Here is a 22,866-nt window from a genome sequence, read left to right as displayed (position 1 = left end):
CGGCACGAACGGTAAGTTATTTCAGTTTTTTCCTCCCTGCCAGCGAGCGCAGTGGCAGCAATCCCTCAATCCATTCGTTGGCAGCCGACATCATCTCCTGCCAAAAGGCCACCTCCTCTTGCGTGGAGTCCATCCAGTCCACAGAGATGCCGTAGCTCAAACCTGTAAAGGACAAGAAAATCACAGTGTTGGGAGCTACACAGAGAGTTTCTACTCCATGCAAAAATACTCAATGGGATGTCACTGTTGCAGGCAGGATCTTAACAGAGGGCGCCAACCTCCCCTCAGCAAGTTGCACCCTTCACACCTCCTGTTCCTCTGCTAACGACCCCCATTTACACCAGAGTTCAGAGCCACAAGACTCAAGAACCCAAAAGAAAACCTGCCAAGGAAAATAATATTGGGCTCAAGACAATGGGAGATGGTCCCGTCTGTTCTTTACAACTTTGGCTTTAAAATATTGGAATTTTCTTAAGTCCATCTCTGAACAGGAACCCACATGACCAACTCCGAGAGACAGTGACTGTCTCCCAATGGAGCGAATGGCACCTCTGCTGAGGTCTTTCAAGCATTACATAATCTAAATAAAAACAAAAAAACCCCAACAATAACACCTCAGTCTACACCCAGACAACACCCTTCTCCGATTTGTGATTTAATTCTAGCTGATGTACTCTCAGTACTGACTACCTACCAGATCAACTACTGTAGCGCTTGCTGTTGTTCAAATATTAGCTACTCCTGCTCCTAAAGCATCTCAAGGGAGGAGGTGACGTGGACAGAGTCACCAGGTGGTGCTGTCCCACATGGCATTTAGGTTGTCTCTGAGCACTCCTCCCTGGGAGGAGACACAATATAATGTCGATTTGTAATGCAGCCTGTTTTCCCGGCAGGAAAAACCTGGGGTGGACCCAAGGAGATTCCTGAGTTTTGCCAGACCTCAGAGCTGATGTTGGCAGAAAATGTGGGAAGAGAGGGTTGTTATTATGGTACCAGGGCCCCTCCATCCCAGACACGGTGCAAGTACCAAGACTCTCACCAATTACTAAGACTTGCCACCCCTGACTTCTCCCCAACAGGAAAATGCTCTGCAACTTCCCGTGGTACCTTGTGCTCAGCAATACGGCAACAGTACTTATTTCATGTAAAGAAAATCACTTACCTGTCCCAAGACCCAGCCTGATTCCTCCAAGGAAATGGTTGGTAAGTTTTTCATGATCCCACACAGTCAGTTCAACACAAGCATCCTTTAGATCTTCTGTATGAAAGCCATCATAGACAATCGTGTGATTGAAAACGGGGTTTGTGTCTCTTTTTATGACTCGGGTCTTTTGGTAACTCTTCTTACTGGTGTCTGGAAGCACATAGCTTTGAGAGGAGAAAAAATACAGCATGTAGTATTGAACATCACCTGAGATTCAAACTGTTCCTACAAGTTCCTCTGTCTAAACAAGCCTCAGTTCCGAAGAAAGGACGAATCTGGTCTCAGCATAAGAAATCTCTGTAGATCTAATGGAAGACGTTCATAATTCCTGGATGAAACTTTATTTTTGCCAAGAAAATCCATTTTAAAAGCAAACATTTTCAGAAAGGAGGTCACTTGCTTAGAATTTCCTGCTTTTGGCAAATTTATTTTTTTTTGCAAATTGACATTTTACATTAAAATGACCTCACCACCCCCACAGGAAAAAAAATCTTCCTAATATCTAATCTAAATCTACCCTCTTTCAGCTTAAGAATGCTTTACAGTATGGAGGCACAGCCAGGTGAGCCTGACAAAAGAGAAGAAAACCTACCACTTTGTGGAGGTACAGACCCAGGATCGAAGCCCAGACCGTGCTCGTGCACTTACCATTTCACAAAGGAGTCAACTCCAGAAGGACGCAACTGCAGCAGGTCTTTGACGTCTTTGACCCAAATGTGAACTTCGCCAGAGGGAGGATTCTTGGGACCTGCCATTTAGGAGAAGAGAAAAACTGTCATGCCAGTCCTTACAATAGCTAGTAAAATGTCAGGCTTCCTCCCCAGGGACCTGAGGGAGCAGCAACATGACTTTTTTGCGTACCCACTCCCTCGCAAGCTCTGCACCCCTCTGCCTGGGTGCCACGGCACTGCTGCCAGCCCCGGCACACGTGCGGCTGCAGAGGGCTCCTGACACAACGTGCTGGTGCTGCTTGGAAACAGGAAAGCAGAAGGAACCCCGGGGCAAACCCGAACTCATGCTTGCCCCATGGTAAGAGGGGCTGTGTGCTGCTTCTACCACATCACAGCACCTTACGATGCCCACGGTGCTCATCACAGCTGATGAGTTTGAGGTTGTTGAGCCCGTCCTCTATCCTCAACTCGTTCCCAATAAATCCAGATGTGAAAATCAGATGTAGGCTGCAGGTAGTGCTATGAAGCACTGCTGGTTGTGCTTTTGTGCTGATCTCTAAGATCTTGCTCTAATGAGATTGCTCTTTAACCAGCCCTTAAACATGCAGCAGCATCCGGGCAATGCTTCGTAATGCATGGAACACACTTTACCTAGGCTTCCTGGGGGGACGTACTTAATAGACAAATTCATCACTCCTCGGTGATCCACACCGTTAACAGCAGAAAGGCTCTGAAACAGAAAGAGTTACGATGGACTAAATGAGGGACTGTGTAAACAGAGCAAGGCAAACAGCTTTTGAGTTCAGTGGAGGGGCACAAACGGACAAACTCTGGTTTTGCAAGGCTGCGGCAGCCCGCTCTCAGGGCAGCTCCCTTCCTTGTGGCTTTGTTCTCAAACTCAGTCCCTCAGAACCAAAAGCCTGAGGATGCAGAGCAAGGCCTCCCTTCCAGGCATGTCCAGCTGGACACAATTAAGCATCTTAGTTCTGAAAGACACATGTCCTTTATTTTCTGAAAAGGGATCTCCGATCAGGCTCTTGAACCCAGAAGCATGCAGGAAGCTGTAGAGGCTTTACAAAAAGGGTCATCTGAATATTTACCTCTCAAGGCATGTTCAACTGCATCACCTAGTACTCTGCTGTCTGTTTTTAAGGGATGGTCTTCATGTGAGTAGAGAAAGAGGCAAAGTCACGTCAGAGTTTCTGCTGATCAGTGTCAGATCACATTTATCCAAGTGTCCCTACAGATCAGTCAGCAAATGAGACCTGAGCAGGCCTGTGTTCAGCCCTTGGGGGTGTTTCACTGCTCTTCCCTAGGTAGCATTCAGGCTGTTCTGCTCCACCACACCACTCAAAGACCTCAGAGGAGTCAGGAAGGACTTCTGCTGCTGTAAAGGTTGGGCTAGGAAGCAGGACTGCAGCTGAGATGCACTTACTCGAGGCTTCAGTGGGTACCAGTTGAGTTTCCTGTTGCTCCAGTCCCAGCTGGCCAAGTCTATTTCGATCTCTCCCAAGAAACTGTTACGTCCCAGTGGGTCATTGTGCCAAACAGAGAGATTTAATTTTTGGATCAGCAATACCATTTTCTCTATTTTATACTAGAGGAAGAAAGAGAAGTCAGGTTGTTCAAACTTTTCTTGTGTTTCTTTCACAACTGGAAACAAACTACTCAGAAGCTGAATAAGCTTTGACTGAGACACTCAAACCCATGCCACACATGCACTGATGGACCGTCCCCGCTCTGAACATCTCTTCTTTTGTCCTATAGCAATACTACTACCCTAGCAAAGCTCTTCTGCTGAGCACAGGGAAACCTAGCTTTCCATTCATCACAGGGTAAAACCAGTATTCTTTCAAGAATTATTAACATAGGTCCTGGCATTGTTACATAATCTTGTAGGCTTTGATGAGTAAGATCACATAACGAAGACCTTTCTTACAGGTCCCCCAGGTGCTGGGGAAGGGACGAAGAAGACCCCTTGCTCTGGCTGAAGACAGCACAGGCTGCAGGTCCCTATCTCATCCAAAGATCACTGTGTGGTTTTTGACAGAGAGATCTCAGGTGCCGCGCAGATGGGTGCAGAGAAACTTTTAACATCTCTGCCCTCACAAACCTGAGGGAAGAGCCGTGCAGTGTTGTCAGGAGGAGGTGAAGAAGCCTGGCCAAGAAGGCAGGATCCTTCCAGACCTGACCTGGTACGGGTGCCTGCTGCGACATAGATTTTCAGAGGATGTATTTGTTCTTACCCTTAACACCTCGTTGTAAACAGGATTCACTGTCCTCTTCTTCACTGAAGTTTTCCTCTTACCCATTCTAGCTTTGTCTGGGAGCAGGTAAGTTTTAACATACCTAGGAAAGAAGACAAATTCCAGCTGGATATTGGTCCCTATCACCCAGCTCTAATAAGCAGGCAACACTTGTGAACAGTGACATGGGAACAAAAGACCTGGAATTGACTCTTTGAAGGCAAAACTAACTAAGAGACCTGCTAGGATATGAACTTGGTTTGCATGCGAAGCTATAAATCTCACTGGAGATGGGTGGATGCCAGCAACATTCAGAACACGCAGCTGTCTAGGCAATGTGGGAAGCCAGCAAGGCCAGTATCCATTTTCTGAAATGTCCATAACTATAGCATCTCTGTGCATTCAAAATCATGGTGAAATTACAGAGGAGGAAAGAGGTGGAATGTCTTTAAGGCTCCTTCTCTCTCAGGGTTCACATCCAAGCTCCTTCTCATCATCTTTCAAACCAGAGATCACTAACCTCTGTACAGCTACCACTGTGCCCCTAACAGCACTTCTTTACGGACTTTCTTTTCATATAGATATGTATCTGCATCACTGGTGTTATCGCCAAAGAGTATTCACCATGAGAAGATCATGGTTTGCATGGACACAGAGAGAACATATTCCAGTGATAACAGGAACTGTCTTTGTAGTGATCAAAGCTTTCTCAATCTGTTCAAATTTAAATCTGTGGCAACATATTTACTGATGCCAATGGCTCCAGAACCATCAGCTAGGAAAGTCCCAGCAGTAAGCATGCACCAGAAGTCTGAACATGACATTTAAAAAGGAAAAACAGAAGAAAAAAATATCCTCTGGAACACAAAATTCAGCAATGTAGAAGTCACAAGGCACTAAAGCATCACTCACGGGTCAGATCTGCTTTTCTTCTCATCCACGACAGCCAAGTCCTTGCACTGGGACACATGAACCTGGAACTCCCGGTTCTTCTCGTCATAGTCTAGAGCAAACTCCACAGTACCTTGGGCATCCACACTCCCAAAATCGCCACTGTAGACACTGAGCACACTGCCGCTCACCTGCCAGGGGGAAGAGCAAGCTCAGCACCAATGAAACAGGCGCTCTCCTGACTTGGTTTCTGGACAAAGAGGGTAGTCTGAAAAGTGCATTCCCAGAGAAATAATCTGCAATTTCTGTCCTTGTGTAGTATTGTGTCCTTGGCACAGAAACAGTACACACCTGCAGCTGTGCTCAAACGAGCAAGGGCTGGGGAACTTGAGTAAGGCTCTCACAAGAATTTGAACTATCTGTACATGAACTTATTTCTGGTAGATTCAGTCACACAATTATCAATCAATTATTAAAACAGGCTAGTAAGAACCATATTGGATTAGAGATATAGGAAAAACAATTACTATCTTGTTGCACACTCACAATGCGCACGGAGCGGTACAGAACAGAAAGAGATAAAACCCCTGTCCTGAAGAGCACTGTCCCACCATAGACAGCCAGTGTCCATCTACCTGCCACAAAGGCACAGCAAAATGACGTTGCTACAGGTATAAATCAGGAGCTAGGCACCCAAGGGTCACTTATTTTCCCAGAACAAACTGCATTTGCCCATAGGCCTTGGGGTTGGTTTTTTTTTCAAGGCTTTGTCTTTCACTTGTAGGAAGTGATGAAGCACGAGAGGATTTTCTGTTGCACCAATCACTCATGATTCCTGATGGGATAACATAAAAGCTAATGTCATTTACAAAGCAAATAATTAACTCTCTTGGCACTTTTCTGTGGTGCAGTCATGAAGATTATAAAAAAACTTTCCTAGTAATTAACCCAATTCTTCTCTTCCTTCCCCTACTTCCTTTGGTTCTCAATGTCATTCTGCTGTAACCTGAAAGAACCTGCTAGACGTCTTCCAGTCCTTGGAGCTGCATTTACCATCCCATCAGGACACTCACCCCAGCAGAGAACCCTGAGCAAGATTTTCAAGAACACCTGTGTGACTTGGACACAAAAAGCTCATTTATGGCTCCCAGACTCTCCAGACTAGAAGAAGGACTCATGTGCCCCAAAGTTCAAGGGGTTTTTTAACGTATTTATCTACATTCATGGCCTCTCCCTACCAGCTTAGCTTCACATATATTCTTTAAATCTTACATACACACCTTGGAGATACCTGCATCAGTAATACAGCAAATTCAAGCACTTCTAAGCAGCCCCCCACAAAACACTGTCTCTAGGGAACCTTTTAAACATGCTCAACTAAACACACTCAGCTCTTTTCAGCTTTCCTTAGAAGTTAAAGTTCCCTTGAATCTGCTGATAAAGTGAAGGATGAGCTTGCAGAGGGCACCAGTCTGCAGTCCCGGCTCTCTTGGAGCTGGACCACAAACATGTCACTTGATAACTGTATGCCTCATTTTCCCACCTAGAAAAAGTCCCCCCACTCCTGCAAGCTGCCAGGCTTCTGCACTTCAGAGCATCCACACTTTGGAGCAGGGGCCACCACTTACTGTTAATTGGTCTAACAGTGACCCAGTAGGTCAATAATTTGAGACGGTACCAGGAGACACTCCTTTAATGCAGGTAAGTAATTAACCCCATCATCATTATTTTAATATTGTACCATGCAGAAACCAACAGGATACTCCGAAGGCCACATGACAGGTATCAGGCTAAATGCAGCGTCACTGCATCCGACTGAGAAGCCCTACGTAGCGAGATGTATGCGTTAAATACCTACCGAGGAGACAGATGCCATGTCGGACGAGTGGCTGCCAATGCTAGGCGTCTTTTTGTGCTTGTTAAACTGGAAGCTGATTTCCGAAGCTGTGTCTGATTCAGTCTGCTCAGAGAATAAAAAGCATCTTTCAGCTCTGCTGCATAAGCGCTTTTTGCAACACTAAAGAGAAAAACCAATATCTCAGCAGAGTCCCATTAAGCAGCGATCAGGTTAGGAGAGCGGAGGAGAGCGCAGGGAGTCTCCCCAGAGGCATTCCCTCCGACCAGCAGCGAACGTCATCATTAACTGCCTCCAAACAGAGCTGCATGCAGCTGCCTGGGCTCGTGGGAAGGGCACGGAATAGTGTGCTTTGAGACAGAGGGAAACACTAAAACTCCTCCAGGACAGAAGGGTTGGTCTAGGTTATTGGGGGCTTTTTTCTTAAAGCTTTTCTCATTTATTTATCACATAACCAAGGCATGCAAGTACTGTCAGTGTTGAGGAGAAACATTTTCATTAAACTGACTGCCATTCAGGGGATGCTGTGAACGTTTTTTCAGCCATTTCTGGCATCTAGCCTACCTCAGACAGCAGGAGAGGAGAGGATCTGCTCAGCTCTTTGACTCTCTCAGGTTCAAGAAACTGATGGGGTATCAAATGAGGTTTATTGTATGCTGTAGGTACAAATAAAAAAAGACATCAAGATACCTTGTCAGAGTCAGGAAAACATAATAAAGTCACATTTTTGTTTGAGGGCACAAGGAAGGAGGAATAGCTTGTGGGAGGGACCCACTCACCCCATCTCTGTCGTCTGCCACTGAAGCTGACCCTCGCAGAACAAAACCTGCTAGCTAACATCTTAAAGCTATTTTCAGCGTGCTTTCGTTCCATGTGTGGGAGTGTGCAAACCCCCTCTAGTGGCTAATTTAATTCCCTTATTAGCCTAAGGATGTGGATCTTGCTTGCACCGCTTTCTCTGTGTAGATTTAATTTAGATTAAAACCATACAGATCCATCTCCATGTCAAAGAAACTAAACATGCTCATGTTTTCGCCTCTTAGTACATAGCCCTATACAGAAGAGCTGTGAAGTATTTATACTGACAATTTCACCATCGCGTACGCCTCTCAAACACTCTGCTAGGCAAAGAGGTGGACAACAGTCTGACATCCAAAAGAAAAAAGTCAGAAAGCTTCCTATCAACTTGGAAAGATGGTTACTGGATTGCTTAAATGTCTAAATAAAACCTATTTGTTCCATCTTTATCTTTTCTCAATAAATCCCTTGAAGATTGCTATCTCAATCCCAGAAGAACATGGTTTTGTAAGATATATGTGCATAAACACGCACGTACATACACACACTTGTTTAGCATGTTAGCCATGAGGATACATTCTTCAGTGCTCAAAAGGCCCAAGAGCTTCTTTGGCATTTTCCTTTTATATGACTTACCATTAATTTGATATTTACTATTTTTATTTCCAAACACAAAGAAAGCATTAAATTCACCACTCTGCACAGACTGCTTGTTTTACTGCAAACAAGTAAGTGTAACTCTGTAGATGGAGGCTTCTGAGGATGAAATTTGTGGCTCTAAATAAGCTTTAATAAGTGGGGCTCCACACAGACGACCATGATTTTAGCCTCCCCCTGCTGCTGCCTTCTTTCAGCTCCCTGCCTTGGCTGCAGCTCTCTTGGGCTTCTTGGTGGCACAGACAGGTTTCTTGGCCATGGGCTTTGTCGGCTTTGCTGCTGTTTTCCCGGTTGTCTTCTCCGTAGCTCTTCTTTGTTTCTCAGGGAGAAACCACCACCGTAAAGCACGTCCCAGCTGGTATCAGTCCAGCAAATGGGACCTGCTCTGGGTGAGGTGAGAGGGAGTCTGCGGCACGACTCGCAGGCTGGACGCGAGGTCTGGCACCTCTGATTAAACCCCCATGCAGGTGGCCGTGCAGCCAGTGGGGAAAGAGGAGAGATGGGTACAAGCTTCTTGACAACCCTTTGAAGCCCTTGTGATTTTTTGCTGAAGACACTGAGTAACATACCATCAATCTAGCTGCAATTTCCTGGCTCTGAATTTAATTTTAGGCACTATAAGCTCTCTAATTTGATGATGGGACAATATGTCATTTTCCTTGTCTGGTTCACGCACAGGAGCACCAGGGATGCAGAACTTGGACATAATATATTACCTTCAGGGAATGTAAACCAAAAAGGAAAAAGAAAGATGTTACTCACTCTCGGTGGTTGTGTAAATGTTCACCATGCTTTTTGCAAGATTAATGCTATTTGCTCGAGCCAATGCCTGAGCAGCAGGAGAATGATCCCCATCTTCCTCTGGAATACATGAAAAGCCAAATCAACATGGTAAATAAATAAACACAAATGGGCAGTGTGTCAAGCACGTGCACCTCTCCTGGCTTGTTCGCTCTGCTTAGAGCACATCTCAGTTACATTATACAGGGATGCTTTCAAATCATCAGCGGGCTTTAATGTCTCTCCCTGGGAAAAAACTCTTGACACTATGATGGGAAATGTAAACACTGGATGAACCCAGTCCCTAAAACAGGCCAGCCCTTGCAAAAGCTGCCATGTGTTAATATCATCCTGAAATGAAAGTAATAATAAGGCAAAAACCCTGATAAACATCAACATCAAAATGATCTGTTACAGAAAGGAAATGTTTATGTTTGCCTGAAGTGCAGCCTGGGATTTTCACGGAAATGTTATAAGAGGTAGGAAATACGCCAAGAAATGACACAGTTAAAAAAAAATATTGGATGAGTCTATGGAAAATCCTCTCAAATAGGCGTTATCCAGGTACATGAGGACAGAAAAGCTGGAAGAGGACAGCGAGCTCTCTCTTCCCAGGTCTCTGCTTGGCAGACAGCAGAGCTGTGGGCAATCAGAGCCCACATGTAAAATGAATCACAATTAACAATAAGATTTCCTCATATTAACAGTCACTACAAGAGCCTGTCAAACCCAGAGAGAGACTGAAAGTGGTGACACTACTGGTTGAGAACATGACACCAGAACCCAGAAAGTTCAGACTCCTTGTTTGGTCCACTTTGGTTGCAGTTTAGTATCCAAATTCACTTGTGGATTCCCAAAAGACCAAAAATGTCATTTAAACACTGACAGCCAGCAGCTGTATCAAGGAAGCCTTAAACCCTTTGCATTTATTAAACATGTTTTATTTCTTCTATTTCTGTCAGACTTATCTCTACCACCACAAAGAATCCCTCCAGCCCCACATTTGAAGAAAATACAGTTTCTCCAGTGAGTGAAATAAAATAAGCGCCCATGACCTAAAGAAATGGGGGGCTGTCCCGAGCTGAGGTGCCTGCAGGTAAGGCAGGAGGAAGGTAAGGGAATGGGGCACTGCCCCTTTTACACTCACACCACGCTACACAAGATTTGTTTCTGGAGCTGTTTGCTAAACACATTCTGCACACGTTAACTCTGCAAGATTGCAATATAGGATCAATGGACAAATGAAGAAAATATGCAAAATGCAGAAAGGCTAGGGAAGGAAACAGGCTTAGGGATGGCTCTATTGGGATTTCACAGGGTGCAGTTACAGCCCTCAGTACCTGAGTAAACAGCTGAGTCCGTTCCCTGAACGGCTTCTCTCTCTCCGGCTGGTTCACCGGGTGTTGGCTCGGCTGAAGACTCACACGTTTTTTCCTCGGGTAGCTCTCCATTTATTTCCATGTTGTCATAAGTGCCCAAATCAGATCTCTCCTCTTTCTCATCATCGTTTTCACCATCTGTAAGCGCAGGCTCGATCAGTATCTGCACCCTGCTTGCCAGGGAATTCGCTGCGTGCTTGCGCTCTTCTGCCACGATAAACTCATCCGTAGGCGTCTCTGGCTCCAACGTGCTGCCAGACACTTCTTTGGTAGGCGACTCGATTTTGACGGAAGGCGCTCGCACAGGCAATCTGGATTTCTTGGAGCAGTACTGTTCCACCTTCTCCTCCTCTGGCATCGACGGCTTCTCATTGCTTTCACTCAGCGAGTTATTTCTTGTAACCAGGCTGCCTTTGCTCTTGGCGTACGTGGATCTAGGAATGACGGAAAACGAGCCCTTCCTTGCAGGGGCTGCGTAGCTTGGTTCTTCCTCGCTAGAAGACAAAGTTATTGTCCTTTTGTAGGGGGTTCTCGTTTTGGTGAAGACACCAGGTTTTTCGTCGCCGTTCTGGCTTTGCACAGAGAGCGAGCGGCACAGCTTGAACTGCCGACCGTCTGCCTCCACCCCACTCGGGTCCTCCGGCACGTTTCCCACCATCACAGAGTCTGCTCCCTTCTCCCAGAAGTTCTTCAAGTTCTTGAAGTGTTCACGATCGAGGCCGATACTCTCCTCTTTGTTACTCATGGAGGAGATGGTATAGTTCACGCCTTGCTTTGCAGCCTGGCTGCTTTCCCCCTCGGCGGTCGGCGGTTTGGGGCTCACCGGCAGCTCTCTCTTTGCAAGGCTATTCTCTGCCGGCCCCACGTGATTCACAAACTGCTCGGGTCTGGGGAAGGTTCTGCTTGGTTTCCTCTTGACTGGTATCTTGCTGGGAGCATAAGTCTCTTCGGGTGGAGTTTTCAGCCCCGCTGTGGTGCAAGTGGCCCCATCAACAGCTTCTCCTCCAGCCGTGCTGCTGGGCTGAGGCATGGCATCCTCCAGAAGCTTGGTGGGCAATGGAGATTCTCCATGACCTACAACAACAAACCAACAAACGCTCACAGCCTGTCCCACCGCGTCACATCATATTTCCCTGGAAGGTCCAGGCTGCGGCTTCTCAAAGGGAAGACAGGGGAAGTTTCCAGAAGCCATCAATATGTTCCTAATTCTTCCCTATTTTGAGACCCTAGCAAGCCCCCTTCCCTCTGAAGAAAGCCCTGAAAACCCCAGCACTTCTCTGTGCAACAGGACATGGAAAAAATCTACTGGGCTCTAAATTGCTGCTGTGAGTTGGGGATTTATTTGCAGCTTTGCTCTCAGTTTGACAGCTTTCCTACTGGCTATTTGCTATGTACCAAAAATACACTATACATTCACAGCAGGAAAGAGAAGGTAACTTGGATCTGTGGATTAAAGACTTAGGAGCCAAGCACTCAGTTTAAAACGCACCGAGAGCCAGGGGAAATGTTAGTCATTGGATTTTTTTTTTTCTCTTGGTCCCTGCTGCCTCGGGCATAATTCATACAAATGTTGGCAGCCCATTCTGATATGCCAAGGTAAGAAATACTCTTTGTTATTCATCTGTACACAGACAAAAAAGCATCTTGCCTCTTGGTGTTTGATGTTGAATAACAAAACCACCAATGTCTCACTGAACAAAAATCTTACCTTTTCTAGGCAAATGCGAGCTGTTTGTTGCAGCCCCAAATGGACTTGTTCCAGCATCACTCTCTGAGGAAGATACATCATGTATACTGGATCTCTGAATGGAAAACAAGACCAGAAAAACGTATTTTATTTGAGTGCAAACACCAGGGCAGGCAGTTTGTGGAGCCCCTGCCTGCAGGTACAGACTGTGTGAAGGTCCAAAGTGCAGAGGCTGTGCCTGCAGTACCTTGTGTGATGCAGGGAGCAGAAGTCTCCGCTTCGGTTTTGGCAAGATTTTACACTCCTCTGCGGTATCAAGAGCAGGTGTGTTGGATCTGTGGGAGAAGAGAAATGCCTGAGCAAGGAGATCAGTGGCAGTGACGTGGCTGGTAGGGCCATCAGGCAGTCTTCAACATCATCTCAGTTCTGCTCTGCTACTTTGCTGCTTTTATCTGCTGACCCAGCCCAATACAAGGCTGCTTGAAGCTGGTGCCTTTATTTGTTTTCTCCGTTACTGCTTGGAAGAGCTGGGGAACATGTTAAATGGCCTGAACTTGGAGTAAGGACGAGTCTCCCGCTGAACTCACTCAATAAAAACAATGGTGTCAACTTCTAGGTTTATTCAGACTTTCCCCTTCCAAGAGAAAACCACAGGGAAAAACACAGAAGCAGCAGTGCCAGAAGAACCCTAGAGCCGTGCAGGAGGGAGATGCAGTTCCATGCTCATGGCCCAAGAGGGAACAGGTCACACCTCCCAGTTCAGGCCAAAGGCATAACCAGATTGAGGGAGGACTTAGAAACTACAGGAATGATTATGACAATAGTTAGGGCAAAACTATAGTACAGGATATAAATCCTCCTGCTTGGAATATAAGTTAATTACTAACTGCCTGGTAAAAAAAAAAGGAAGAAACACATATTACAGGCAGTTTACTTGACTGTTTCTACCATCTTTGGGAGTGTCTACTGGTGGCTGCTCTCCAGAGCAGTCAATCTGGTGAGATTTGATGGCAACGCTTTGTGCTTAGGGCTGAATGAGAAAAAAAAAAAAAAAACCCAAAACCAAAACCCCAAGCTTTTCAGGATTTAATCAACCCCTAAAAAACCCATTAGGACCATTGCTGGGCCAGTAAAGCAGGAGCATCTCGCGCTTGTTGACTCTGGATCCTTCATTAAGCAACACCCAGTGATCAGCTGCAAGAGGTTTGGAAGCGCTGTCAAGGCCCATATTTAATATTTAACTGGAGCAACTGCCACCTTTGAAGAATGATGCCTCATTCTGCTGACCAAAAAATGCAAATGAGATGGGAACAACAATCAACGAGTATGTGAATATTTTAATGGCTTCGCCATAGCCCACAAATACTGAGGTCACTGATTTGCTCGTTGGAGTGCTTTTAGTGGGTGTTTCTGCTCAGTCAGCACAACGTGAAATCCTACCAAGCCTTGATGGAGAGTGCTGAGCACTGGACACAGAGGCTGGCACCAGCAGGAAATGAGCAGTTTCCTCAAACAGTTCATTTTGTTAGTGTTGCTCCACGGCAAAAATTAAACAAATAAAACCATAATTACTTTGAAAAACTAACCAGAATATCCTGACATTAGAGACAGCTTCCATTTTACTGGCTCCTTATCAAATCATGCCGGAAAAGACCTGTCTGGGACAAGCACGTTAGCACTTAGTTATTAGGGGAGGATTGACAATTCCTGGAAAAAGGATTTTTAAAATATTCTATATAACCCATTATTTGTACAGTCTTGGAAACTCAGCTGAAGACCAGGATTTAATGGACAGCATTCATTTTTCATTAGAAATAAGCAGACACAGTACTGCCTGAGCTGGGGCGGTTACCTCTCCTCTCCTGCTCCAGCAGCGTGCTCAGCGAAGAGAGAACTCGGTGCAGCTTCACCTTCCAGACCCGTCCAGATGTGCTTGTTGGCCTCATCTGTAATATAACAGAGACAACCGAGAAATGACATTTCATTAAACTTGCAATGGTCGGGGTGTTTCATCTGGGAAAAGAAAAGGCTTGTTAAATGAGTCCCACCAGCACAAACCCTGGGGATTGAACAGGAGGTGGCTGACGGGGGGCTCTGCCGGCTCTCCCCATGGTTTGGGGGTCCCCAGGACAGCATCACCCATGCTCCACACACGGCAAAGGCACCTCCAGACCCCATGAGAAGCCAAAGCAAGCTGCCTAATGCCCAACTCGTGCCAGGAGCTGTCACACCGCTGGAAACCTTCACAGGACGCTGCCGCAGCTGTCAATACAGTTAATCCGTACCAGGATTTAAATTCAGCCATTTCCTGTTTTGACTCAAAGTCATCCGATCTTGGCAAACAAAGGAGGAGGCCAATACAGCTAATGAGGAGATCCCTGTTATTTTTACTGGCACAAGGCTCAGCTATGTCTTCTAAGCTCTCAAAGACCCTAAAGAAAAAACAATAGAAGACGGTAACCTTTACAGCAGCCTGCCAGGGTATAAAGTTGCATTTGATGTTTTGCTGGCAATTGGCTTTCTTGCTACTGCAAGACCAAAAGGATTAAATTCTCAAACAACCGCGAATAACTAGTCTGGTCAACAAGATCTGCACATATTTATTCTCATGCAGCTAAGTCTATTTTAAAGAGGAAATCTACCTACTCCAAAACCCACCAAATCTCTTTAGGATATATTTAATTACACAATACAATAGAATCAGAGGCTCAAAGGATTCAGATGTGACATTAAATAATATAGTTTTGCTTGTTATCTGGTTAGAAAACTGCACTAAGCCCAAGGGCAGATCAATCCTACAGTTGGGATGTGATATCAATGTCACGCCGACATTGCCCATGTGGTGCCATCCAGCCTTGGCTCGGTCAGCCCGCGGGGATATCCCAAGATGGAGCTTCATTCCCCCTTGCCGGTGCATCCCCACGGAGAAACGTGCTGCAGTCCCAACTCTTCCTCCCTGCCCTGCAGGGCCAGGCGACCACGACAGACGATGCTCGGGGCTGTTGAGGACCATGTTGAGATGGCAGCTGGGTGGCCCCGTGGTTTCCGCAGGAGTGGGAAGTCAGGAATCACTTGCGCTGGTATCCAGGAGTCCGGCTGTGTAAGGACGAGCCCATTTTAGAGAGCATGTTTCTGAGAGAGAGACTGGGTTTTGTCCATGCAAATGTTGATGTGCAAAAAGCATCGCTGAACATTGTTTCAGGAGAGACAAGCTGTGGCACGGCTGGTGCAGGCACGGGAAGGCACGCTGGGGAGCGGTTATTTATACCGTGAGCCACGTCCTCCTCTTCTGCCCTGGACCCAAGGGAGGGAGATGCCAGCAGGCAGCTGCTCTGGAAGTAGATGAACCCAATGCAGAGCTCCCATGTCTTCCTTCTGCCTGTCACAGTTGAAAAGACCTTGACAACCAACGACTGCATTCATTTCTCACCTCACTTCCACTTCCCAAGGCATTGATTCATCATCTTTGCTTTTCACTGACACTTTCCGCACAGCCAGAGCTCCCCTCTCCTGGCTGGCAGAGGCAGCGGGAGGTGTTCGCTTCCTCCCATCCAAATCTCTGCCTTTCCAAATGGCTCAGCACTGACACAGCTATACCTGGCTTCTATAACCACAAATAAACGGGTTATTAGTACATTATAACCCATCAAAACAAGCAAAATGCCCCTGCTAACTTTAGGATGAGACAGAATAAGAAGAAAATTCCAACAGAAATTAATAGTGGCCTGGCTAGTTTGACTTGTCCATACATATATTTATGTATGTGTGTATACAGCCACTCCTGCTCTAATGTTTGAGCTGCTTTACTCATTTCCTACCACCCTAAAATGAAGACACTCAACGCCTGGGGAAAGCACGGCTATCTGTGCCATGGGGGCTGACTTGCCTCGGTGGGTGGATAAAATGGTCTCTCCTAGACGATTTTTAGCTCTCAAACAATCCACACAAGCTGAAGGAGAAGTTATCACCCAATTCATCCATCTGTGCTGCTCTGCAGGCTGTAGTTTAAACATAGGCTATCTGTCTATTTTACAGATTTGTATTACTGCTGATTACTAGTGTTTTCTATTAAAATCAACACCAACTGTGAAGACACTTAGGGATCTCTGTGACCCTCCCTTCTGCGGGTTAAAACCCTCCTCCAGAAAAGGTCACTGGGCATTTTCCTGTGCAGGCACAAATCTCCACCTCTCCTCAGCCCGTTTACCACCCAAAGGGAAAACCAGCAGTTATCTCCCCTGGGCTTTTCCACGCAGGAATTTTCTCATTTCACTCCCTAACACAGTCGTCAAAGACTGAAATCAGGATTAACGGCCCTGGAGCCATGAACGTGTTATGTTGATTTGGCTAAATGATCACACACCCCTTCATCACCTTGAACGCTGACAGATGGTGAATGATTCTGATCTTTCCAGAAGAAAAAAAGGTGTCAAGATGGCAAGCAAAGGCCTTGCCAAACTGTTTGTAGAGGGGCCTCATCCTCGTTCCCTGATGGGCCAAGCACTGCTCTCCCCAGTGCGATGCTCTCGCTGACAAGTCAGTGGGAGAAGCGTTTGTCCTCGCGTGTGAAGGGAGGCAATCCACACAGTGACCACTGCAGGAGCGGAGCACGCAATGGGCAACAGCAAGGTGAAAATATTAGCTGCAGAATCCTGATCCTCAACCAGTGCTGTAAAATGGCAGTGGGAAAAGTAAGAGGAAGGAATAAAGTCATGTTATACCTGTGCTTTACCAAAATAAGTCTGAGAGTAGAAAAAGAGAGATAAAGGGAAGGAAAAAAAGTTGAAAAATAAAGAGAGGGCTAAATCTAAACATAATTACTACAGTAATTTAGTAACATTTGCTTCTTCCTTCTTAAAACAGTATTAGCCAAGTAATGTACCTGCAAAGACATACCTTGCAGATTACTGCTATATTAATAAGGAGATTATTTTAGATGATAACCTGAGACCACACCCCATACGTGTGCATCAGCAGTAAAAGTTAAATCTAAACCCAGCAGTACTCCAGATTTTGCTTTCCTGAAATGGGCTGCAAGCTAAGGGTGCTGATGCCTCTGGTGAGGCAACGGGCAACTGGATCCAGTTCATTGCTGGCTACTAGCTGGGCTGCAGATGACAGAGCATGTGGCTGACCTGGGTCCCAGCAGAGGGGCGGATGAAGTGTCTCTCTTCACATAGAGGGTGCAAGCACAAATGCACATCCTCCAAAAGCACAGAGCATGCTCTGTGGAAACGGCCAGGCAACTCTGTTGAGCTGGAAAAGGTTTTATATATTCCACCATTCTGGAGAGATGATAAAATGGTAAATTTAATTATATTATGAATCCTTGATACCAAGGATAAAAGCAACTTCATGTGAAATGTGATGGGCAATTCTGCATCAGAGGCCCCAGTGAATCTATGCACCAAGGATAAAAGCAACTTCATGTGAAATATGATGGGCCAATTCTGCATCAGAGGGTCCAGTGAATCTATGTGAAGTTACGAGAGCTGTCAGGGATAAGTAAAAAGCAAAAAGAAAAGGAGGTGTTCAGTTAGTGAAGTCCCTACCCAGTGTTTAGCTTTGAGAATGTGTCTAAGTAATGTGGAGTCCAGAAGGTTATACTAAATCCAGGCAACTAATGTTATGAGATATCCTGGCCAAGGAAGCCCACCAAACAAGAGAGTGATCTATATTGCTCCTACCCCTATATCCTATATCCTACATTCCTATATTGCAGGAATGGGCAGCTGGGCCCAGGAAAGAGGGCTGAACTGAACTGATGGAGATGACATTTGAATTTTGCCTTTAATGCAAAAGAACAGAGCCCAGTTATCGGGACCTTATATTAGGGACCATGGTAGACTGTGCTTGGAGCTGTCTCTCAGGGCCATGGCTTCCCCAGAGCAGCAGCAGCCAGGAGCTCCCCAGCCATGTCTGAGTATCTGTGCTTACCCACCCTGACACAGAATCAAGGAGGTTGTGCGAGACTGGGCTGCAGTCCAACGGTCCTGCTGCGGCTGGCCTGCCCTCATGTCGAGGACTGGATGTGAATCATCCCTGGTTCTGCTTTGCACAAATGTTCAGCACAAAGTGCCAGCTCCAGGGTGGTGACATGTGGACTCAAAGCACAGTCCTGCTCACTTCACATGGGGCTGAGCTCTTCTCTGCCCTGAGCTGACAAATCGGATTTGATCTGGTTTACATACCACTAGGAGAGTTCATCTGCATGTCAAACAACACTCAGTACATCCGCTTCAAACTAGCACACGGTCCCAGATATACCCTTGCTATGGCACAGCAGCCTGGGTACCATCCAGACTTGGCCCCAAAACCCTTTTGCCCTTTTTACTTTGAAAACCACATTGTGCCTTGGAATTATTCCCATGTAGAAAGAAAGCTAGGTATGGACTCCCTCAAGTGTGCAAATATTTGCCAGACGAAGAGGCACCCTCTCCCTTTGTGGAGATCTGACTGACCTCCCCAAGCCGGGGGTCTGCCAGAGCTGTCTGGTTTTGCCAGACCACTCCAGGAACTGGGAGGGGTGTCTGACACACACATAGCAGTTTGATGCCAGAAATTGCCCTACATCATCCCCTTCCCTTTTTGTTTCTTCAACATGAAATGATACCAGTGACCTCTGACAAACAGACATTTTGGAAGAAAGAAGCTGAAGTGGGGAAAAGGCATTTACTGCACGTAGCTGGTAAACAGCTTTTGCCTTGGTCCTCTGCCACAGTGTAATTTTTTCTTTGGGCTCTGATTCTGATAATCAGGTATTTATTTCTAGTGCTGAAAGCTTAGCTGAGAATCCCCTTATCACAACACAAAAGCTGGTCCCCAACAGGCTCCCAGTACAGGGAGACCCCCACACTTGACCACTTTTTTCCAGTCCATCAATTTGTTTTCTTAAGATGCACACTAACATACTTACTTTCTAGTTTCCCCTTTTTCCTTCTAATTGATGCTCGAAGTAGATCTGATCCCTCTAAGTCGTCCTGAAACCGTTTTGCCTTCACTTCTGAAAACCATTCACCCGTCACAAACTTCTTCTTCTTTTCATCCTTGATGGAGCCTTGTATTCGCCTGAAAGTCAATGAGAACATTACACACCAAAAAGATCTCCAAGGTTTCCACTTCCCCTGAGCCACCTTTGTAATAACCATCCGTATGCTTCATCTGGCTGGTACTACGAAGGATCCAGAGATTATTCTCTGCAATCACAAGGGCCAAACAGCATTAAAACAAAAGCTGATTTATTCTTCATCTGAAATGGGAACAGCACCTTGTAAACACAGGGTTTCAGCTCTTCCAAATTTTACAAATCTAACCTGGAGTCACCTGGCAAGGAGATCTGTCCATTTGCTCTGCAGGGTTTGGGGAGGGGTGGGTCTGTTGGCAGGTCCTGTACTTCTCTGTTTTATTTGTCTGTTAATCCCTTTACAAGCGGCAAAGCCTTTTGGACAAAATCTGATGCAAACCGTGGAAACAAATCATGTTATTTAGGAGAGCAACCTGTCCCTGCAGCATTCTCCCTGGCCACCACTCCTCCTGCCATGCCGACTGTGGCACTCCACCAGTCAGCTCTCCCTCCTGAGCACAGCTTCTCCTACTGTACCTCGCTCAGGCACACCCAGGGCTGGTTTTTGGCACCGAAACCCATCAGTGCTCTGTTTGCTAAGCCTGTACTTTTAACCCTCCTCTGGTTATTTTGTTTTTAGAGCACGGCTTGCTGAATTAGCTGCCTTTCAGCTGGCACTGCCTCCCACACCTCTCCATGATTCTGTGTCCCTGCAAGACATGAGAAGCCAGAGGAAACTCCCACTTCAGGCCATCAGGAAGAAGGGGCAAAACCCCCAGATAACTGTGGAGCCTTGAAAGCTCACATTTGTCTGCCCACAGGACAGGACAGAGCTGGTTTGGGATAACCAGGCTTGGCAGGACCGGGAGCCGGGGAGCTGCACAGGGCCCCGTGAGGGTCTGAAGGTGCTGGGTCAGGGGAGACGTAGGAACATATTTTAATCTTGTTGACACCAGATCAGTGGAATGACTTCATTTTGCCCAGCAGGCAGGTTGTGTCGGAGCCAAACACGCCCACACTTCCACCAAAGGTCTTCCTGCACAGAGCCCTACCGACAGCAAGGGGCACTCGGCACCACCCTGGGCAGGATCTAACCCACTTCGCTCCGAATGAAACCCTTCTGTGCAACAGCTTCCAAAGAGGAGTGACACAAAATTGAAATAATCCACACACTCTATTCCCCAAACCTCCACAGCAGAGTAGAAATTTTACTGCACTTCAGAAAAAAAAGAAGAAAAAAAAAGACAAAACCTTTTTGAAACCTTGTTTCAACGCAGAGGGAATGTAAGAACATGCAGACACATACACCTCAAGTCCAAGCTGTTTGCATGCCACCACCAGTTTCATTTCCCCAGCTCTCATCCCCAAGCAGAAGCCAGGGCACGGAGGCTCCCCGGAGCCTGCTGCAAAGCCACCCACTCCCCCTCCAAGCTTTGAGCATCCTCCTCCACGGGGCTTACTCTTTTTTTTGGCTCAACAGCGAGTCGAAGACTCACATCCTTAACGGGGTAAACTGGCACAGTGCCATCCACACTCGCTGAACGACTCATTTCTTGCCGTGGAGGGTTTGATGCCAGCTTCCCGAGCCTGGTGCATACTGTCAACCCAGATGGTCTAATGGTTGGCATTTAAAAAGTGACAGCAGCAACAAGCAATCCCGATCAAGCAGACCTGAGCTCCAGGATAGCCAGTGGCAAGTGAGCTGAACTGAGAGCGATTCCTGGCTCTGAAACGGCCCCCCGCAGACCTCTGGCAGATCACATACCCTCTCACTGCCCCTCTCTGCCTGCATGATGGATGCTGCAGACATACCAGAGAGACACAAAGCAGAGATGGGGATGTAAAATCTCATTTTAAAACACTCTGTGAGATTTCTGTGCTACTGAGTGAGGAAAACAAGGTAGCAGCTACTCCCCCGCTTGGACCTGTGACACCAAGAAATCAGTATCTTCCTCCCCAGAGCAAGAAAGGGATGACCTCCCTTGGCATCTCTGAGGGCTGCTGACTAACTCAAAAGGAGAGTCCAGCCCTGCACTCCTGCAGAGAGAGGACAGCAGCGACAGCAGGATGGCTGAGAAAGCAGGAGAAAGATCCATCGGGATGTGAGCAAGAAGGGACAGCACTGCCGCAGCCTGCATCTCTCCTTGCTGCGCACACACACACATACACACACACTCTCTAAAAGAAGTAAAAAAATGCCCCAGGGGAAGCCCACGTCCTGCTGTTATTGCCCGCTCTCTCACCTGATGCGATCCCCGTCCTTCTTCTTCAGCTCTGCATCTCTCTGCAGAACCTTCATCAGCTTCTCATACTCCTCCTCGGTCAGGAAGCTCAAGTCCAACATCTTCCCTGGGATCTTATTCAGTTCTTCAGGCAGCTGAAGCAACAACACACCAGGAACTAATCCAGCCCCGACTGCCGCAATGCCATGGGCAGCCCCTGTGCCGCTCGCCCTGGTGCTCTGAGCAAGACGCGGACGAAGAAAAAGGACTTCAGGGCAGCATGGCTTGGGTGGAAGTTGCGGTTAGCACCTGGACTTGCACTTCCAGGCTCTAGGCTGGCACGTTTCTCTGCACTTCCCCTGCCAGGAAAATTCTCTCAGCAAAATTACGCTCCTTCGCTTTTTCTTCAGGCACCGTCGCAGCGATTCGGAAGCCAACGTCAATCAAACAGGCAAGCACGGGAAGCAGCGAGCTCGCCGCCCGCCTTGAAAGCTTGTCTCACCAACGGCAACCCCAGCACCTCTGGCATGCGCTTTCTTCAACGGGGAAGTCCGCCTCTGTGGAGTTCAAGCATCCCTGCAAAGAAATAACACCGAGATGCCTTTGATGATAAGCGCGACATATGGTAACCGAATGTGTACATTGGGGGTTTTTATTTGCTCTTCAGCACAAGTTCCAAAACAAGCCATCCTACTTTCCTCCCTGTCCTACAGCTCCTCGCGCAGTGTTAACCTAACCAAGACAATATTTTATTTTAGCTGCTTTCCTACTAACAGGTAAACAGTCAACTCAGCATGCTACAAGCAAAATATGCATATAAATTCCCAAAGCACTTGCTCGCTTTTCACCCCCATTCTTCTTCTCCTCACTTCTTTCTGCCCTAAATGAGACCGGGGATAAGCAGCCAACCTTTGTAAAGCAATCAGAAAACGACAGAACAGCAACCTGCAAATGTTATTGCTGCACGTTAGGCTATAAAATACCAGAGGCTGCTCATTTTCTAATACGTGTGCACTGGTATTTGCTATTCATACAGCACAGGTGCAGATCACTTTCAACAGACACCAAAAATGGCCAGAGGCTGCAGGGCGTGGAGGAAGAGTAAATCATGCGTTGCTTTGCTACTTTATTCCCTTTCCTCTCTCCTGGACAGCTTGAGAGCAATAAGGCACACCTCCGACGGCGCAGAAGTCCTGCTCGTGTCCATGTAGGCAGTTTCTAGCTCACCAGATGGGATTTTTCCACTATTTCCAAGCCCATCAGGTGACTGTGGGTTTCATCACATTCAGCTTTTTCTCCCAAAGCCACAGCCTTGGGAGTCAGGTCATTAAAAACAAATAAATCCCAGGGGCACCTGCACCCCTATTTTAGTGCTTAGCTAACCAGCAGCAAGAAACTTCTTCCTATCGCCTG

At 46.8% G+C, this 22,866-nt stretch overlaps 1 protein-coding gene across 1 annotated transcript; it reads right to left on the bottom strand.

Annotated features, from left to right (window-relative positions):
* Positions 1–16: 16 nt before the first annotated feature.
* Positions 17–21,575, bottom strand: LOC104466103 (synaptotagmin-like protein 1). Its single transcript, XM_010079430.1, has 16 exons — positions 21,475–21,575; positions 19,085–19,236; positions 14,021–14,114; positions 12,416–12,503; positions 12,190–12,283; positions 10,443–11,555; positions 9,085–9,183; positions 7,432–7,523; positions 6,871–6,972; positions 5,034–5,203; positions 4,122–4,224; positions 3,311–3,472; positions 2,527–2,605; positions 1,853–1,952; positions 1,163–1,368; positions 17–162 (listed from the first exon to the last, which is right to left on the bottom strand). Exons 1-16 carry the CDS (start codon positions 21,573–21,575, stop codon positions 17–19), a joined length of 2,901 nt encoding a protein of 966 aa, XP_010077732.1.
* Positions 21,576–22,866: the final 1,291 nt, after the last annotated feature.

The sequence above is a fragment of the Pterocles gutturalis genome, unplaced genomic scaffold, assembly GCF_000699245.1.
Source record: "Pterocles gutturalis isolate BGI_N339 unplaced genomic scaffold, ASM69924v1 scaffold3794, whole genome shotgun sequence".
Classification (NCBI taxonomy): domain Eukaryota; kingdom Metazoa; phylum Chordata; class Aves; order Pterocliformes; family Pteroclidae; genus Pterocles; species Pterocles gutturalis.
Note: the sequence above shows the minus strand (reverse complement) of the source record. Positions and strands in the feature narration are given on the sequence as shown.

What these genes read in the sequence shown, in the direction of transcription:
- LOC104466103 (XM_010079430.1), bottom strand. Translation starts at nt 21,575, where the DNA reads ATGTTGGACTTGAGCTTCCTGACCGAGGAGGAGTATGAGAAGCTGATG. An exon ending in CATTTACACAACCACCGAGA is followed by an intron (nt 7,524 to 9,084) that starts GTGAGTAACATC and finishes TTGTACCTACAG; the next exon opens with CATACAATAAACCTCATTTG. An exon ending in TTTACAACGAGGTGTTAAGG is followed by an intron (nt 3,473 to 4,121) that starts GTAAGAACAAAT and finishes TTCTTCCTCTAG; the next exon opens with TATAAAATAGAGAAAATGGT.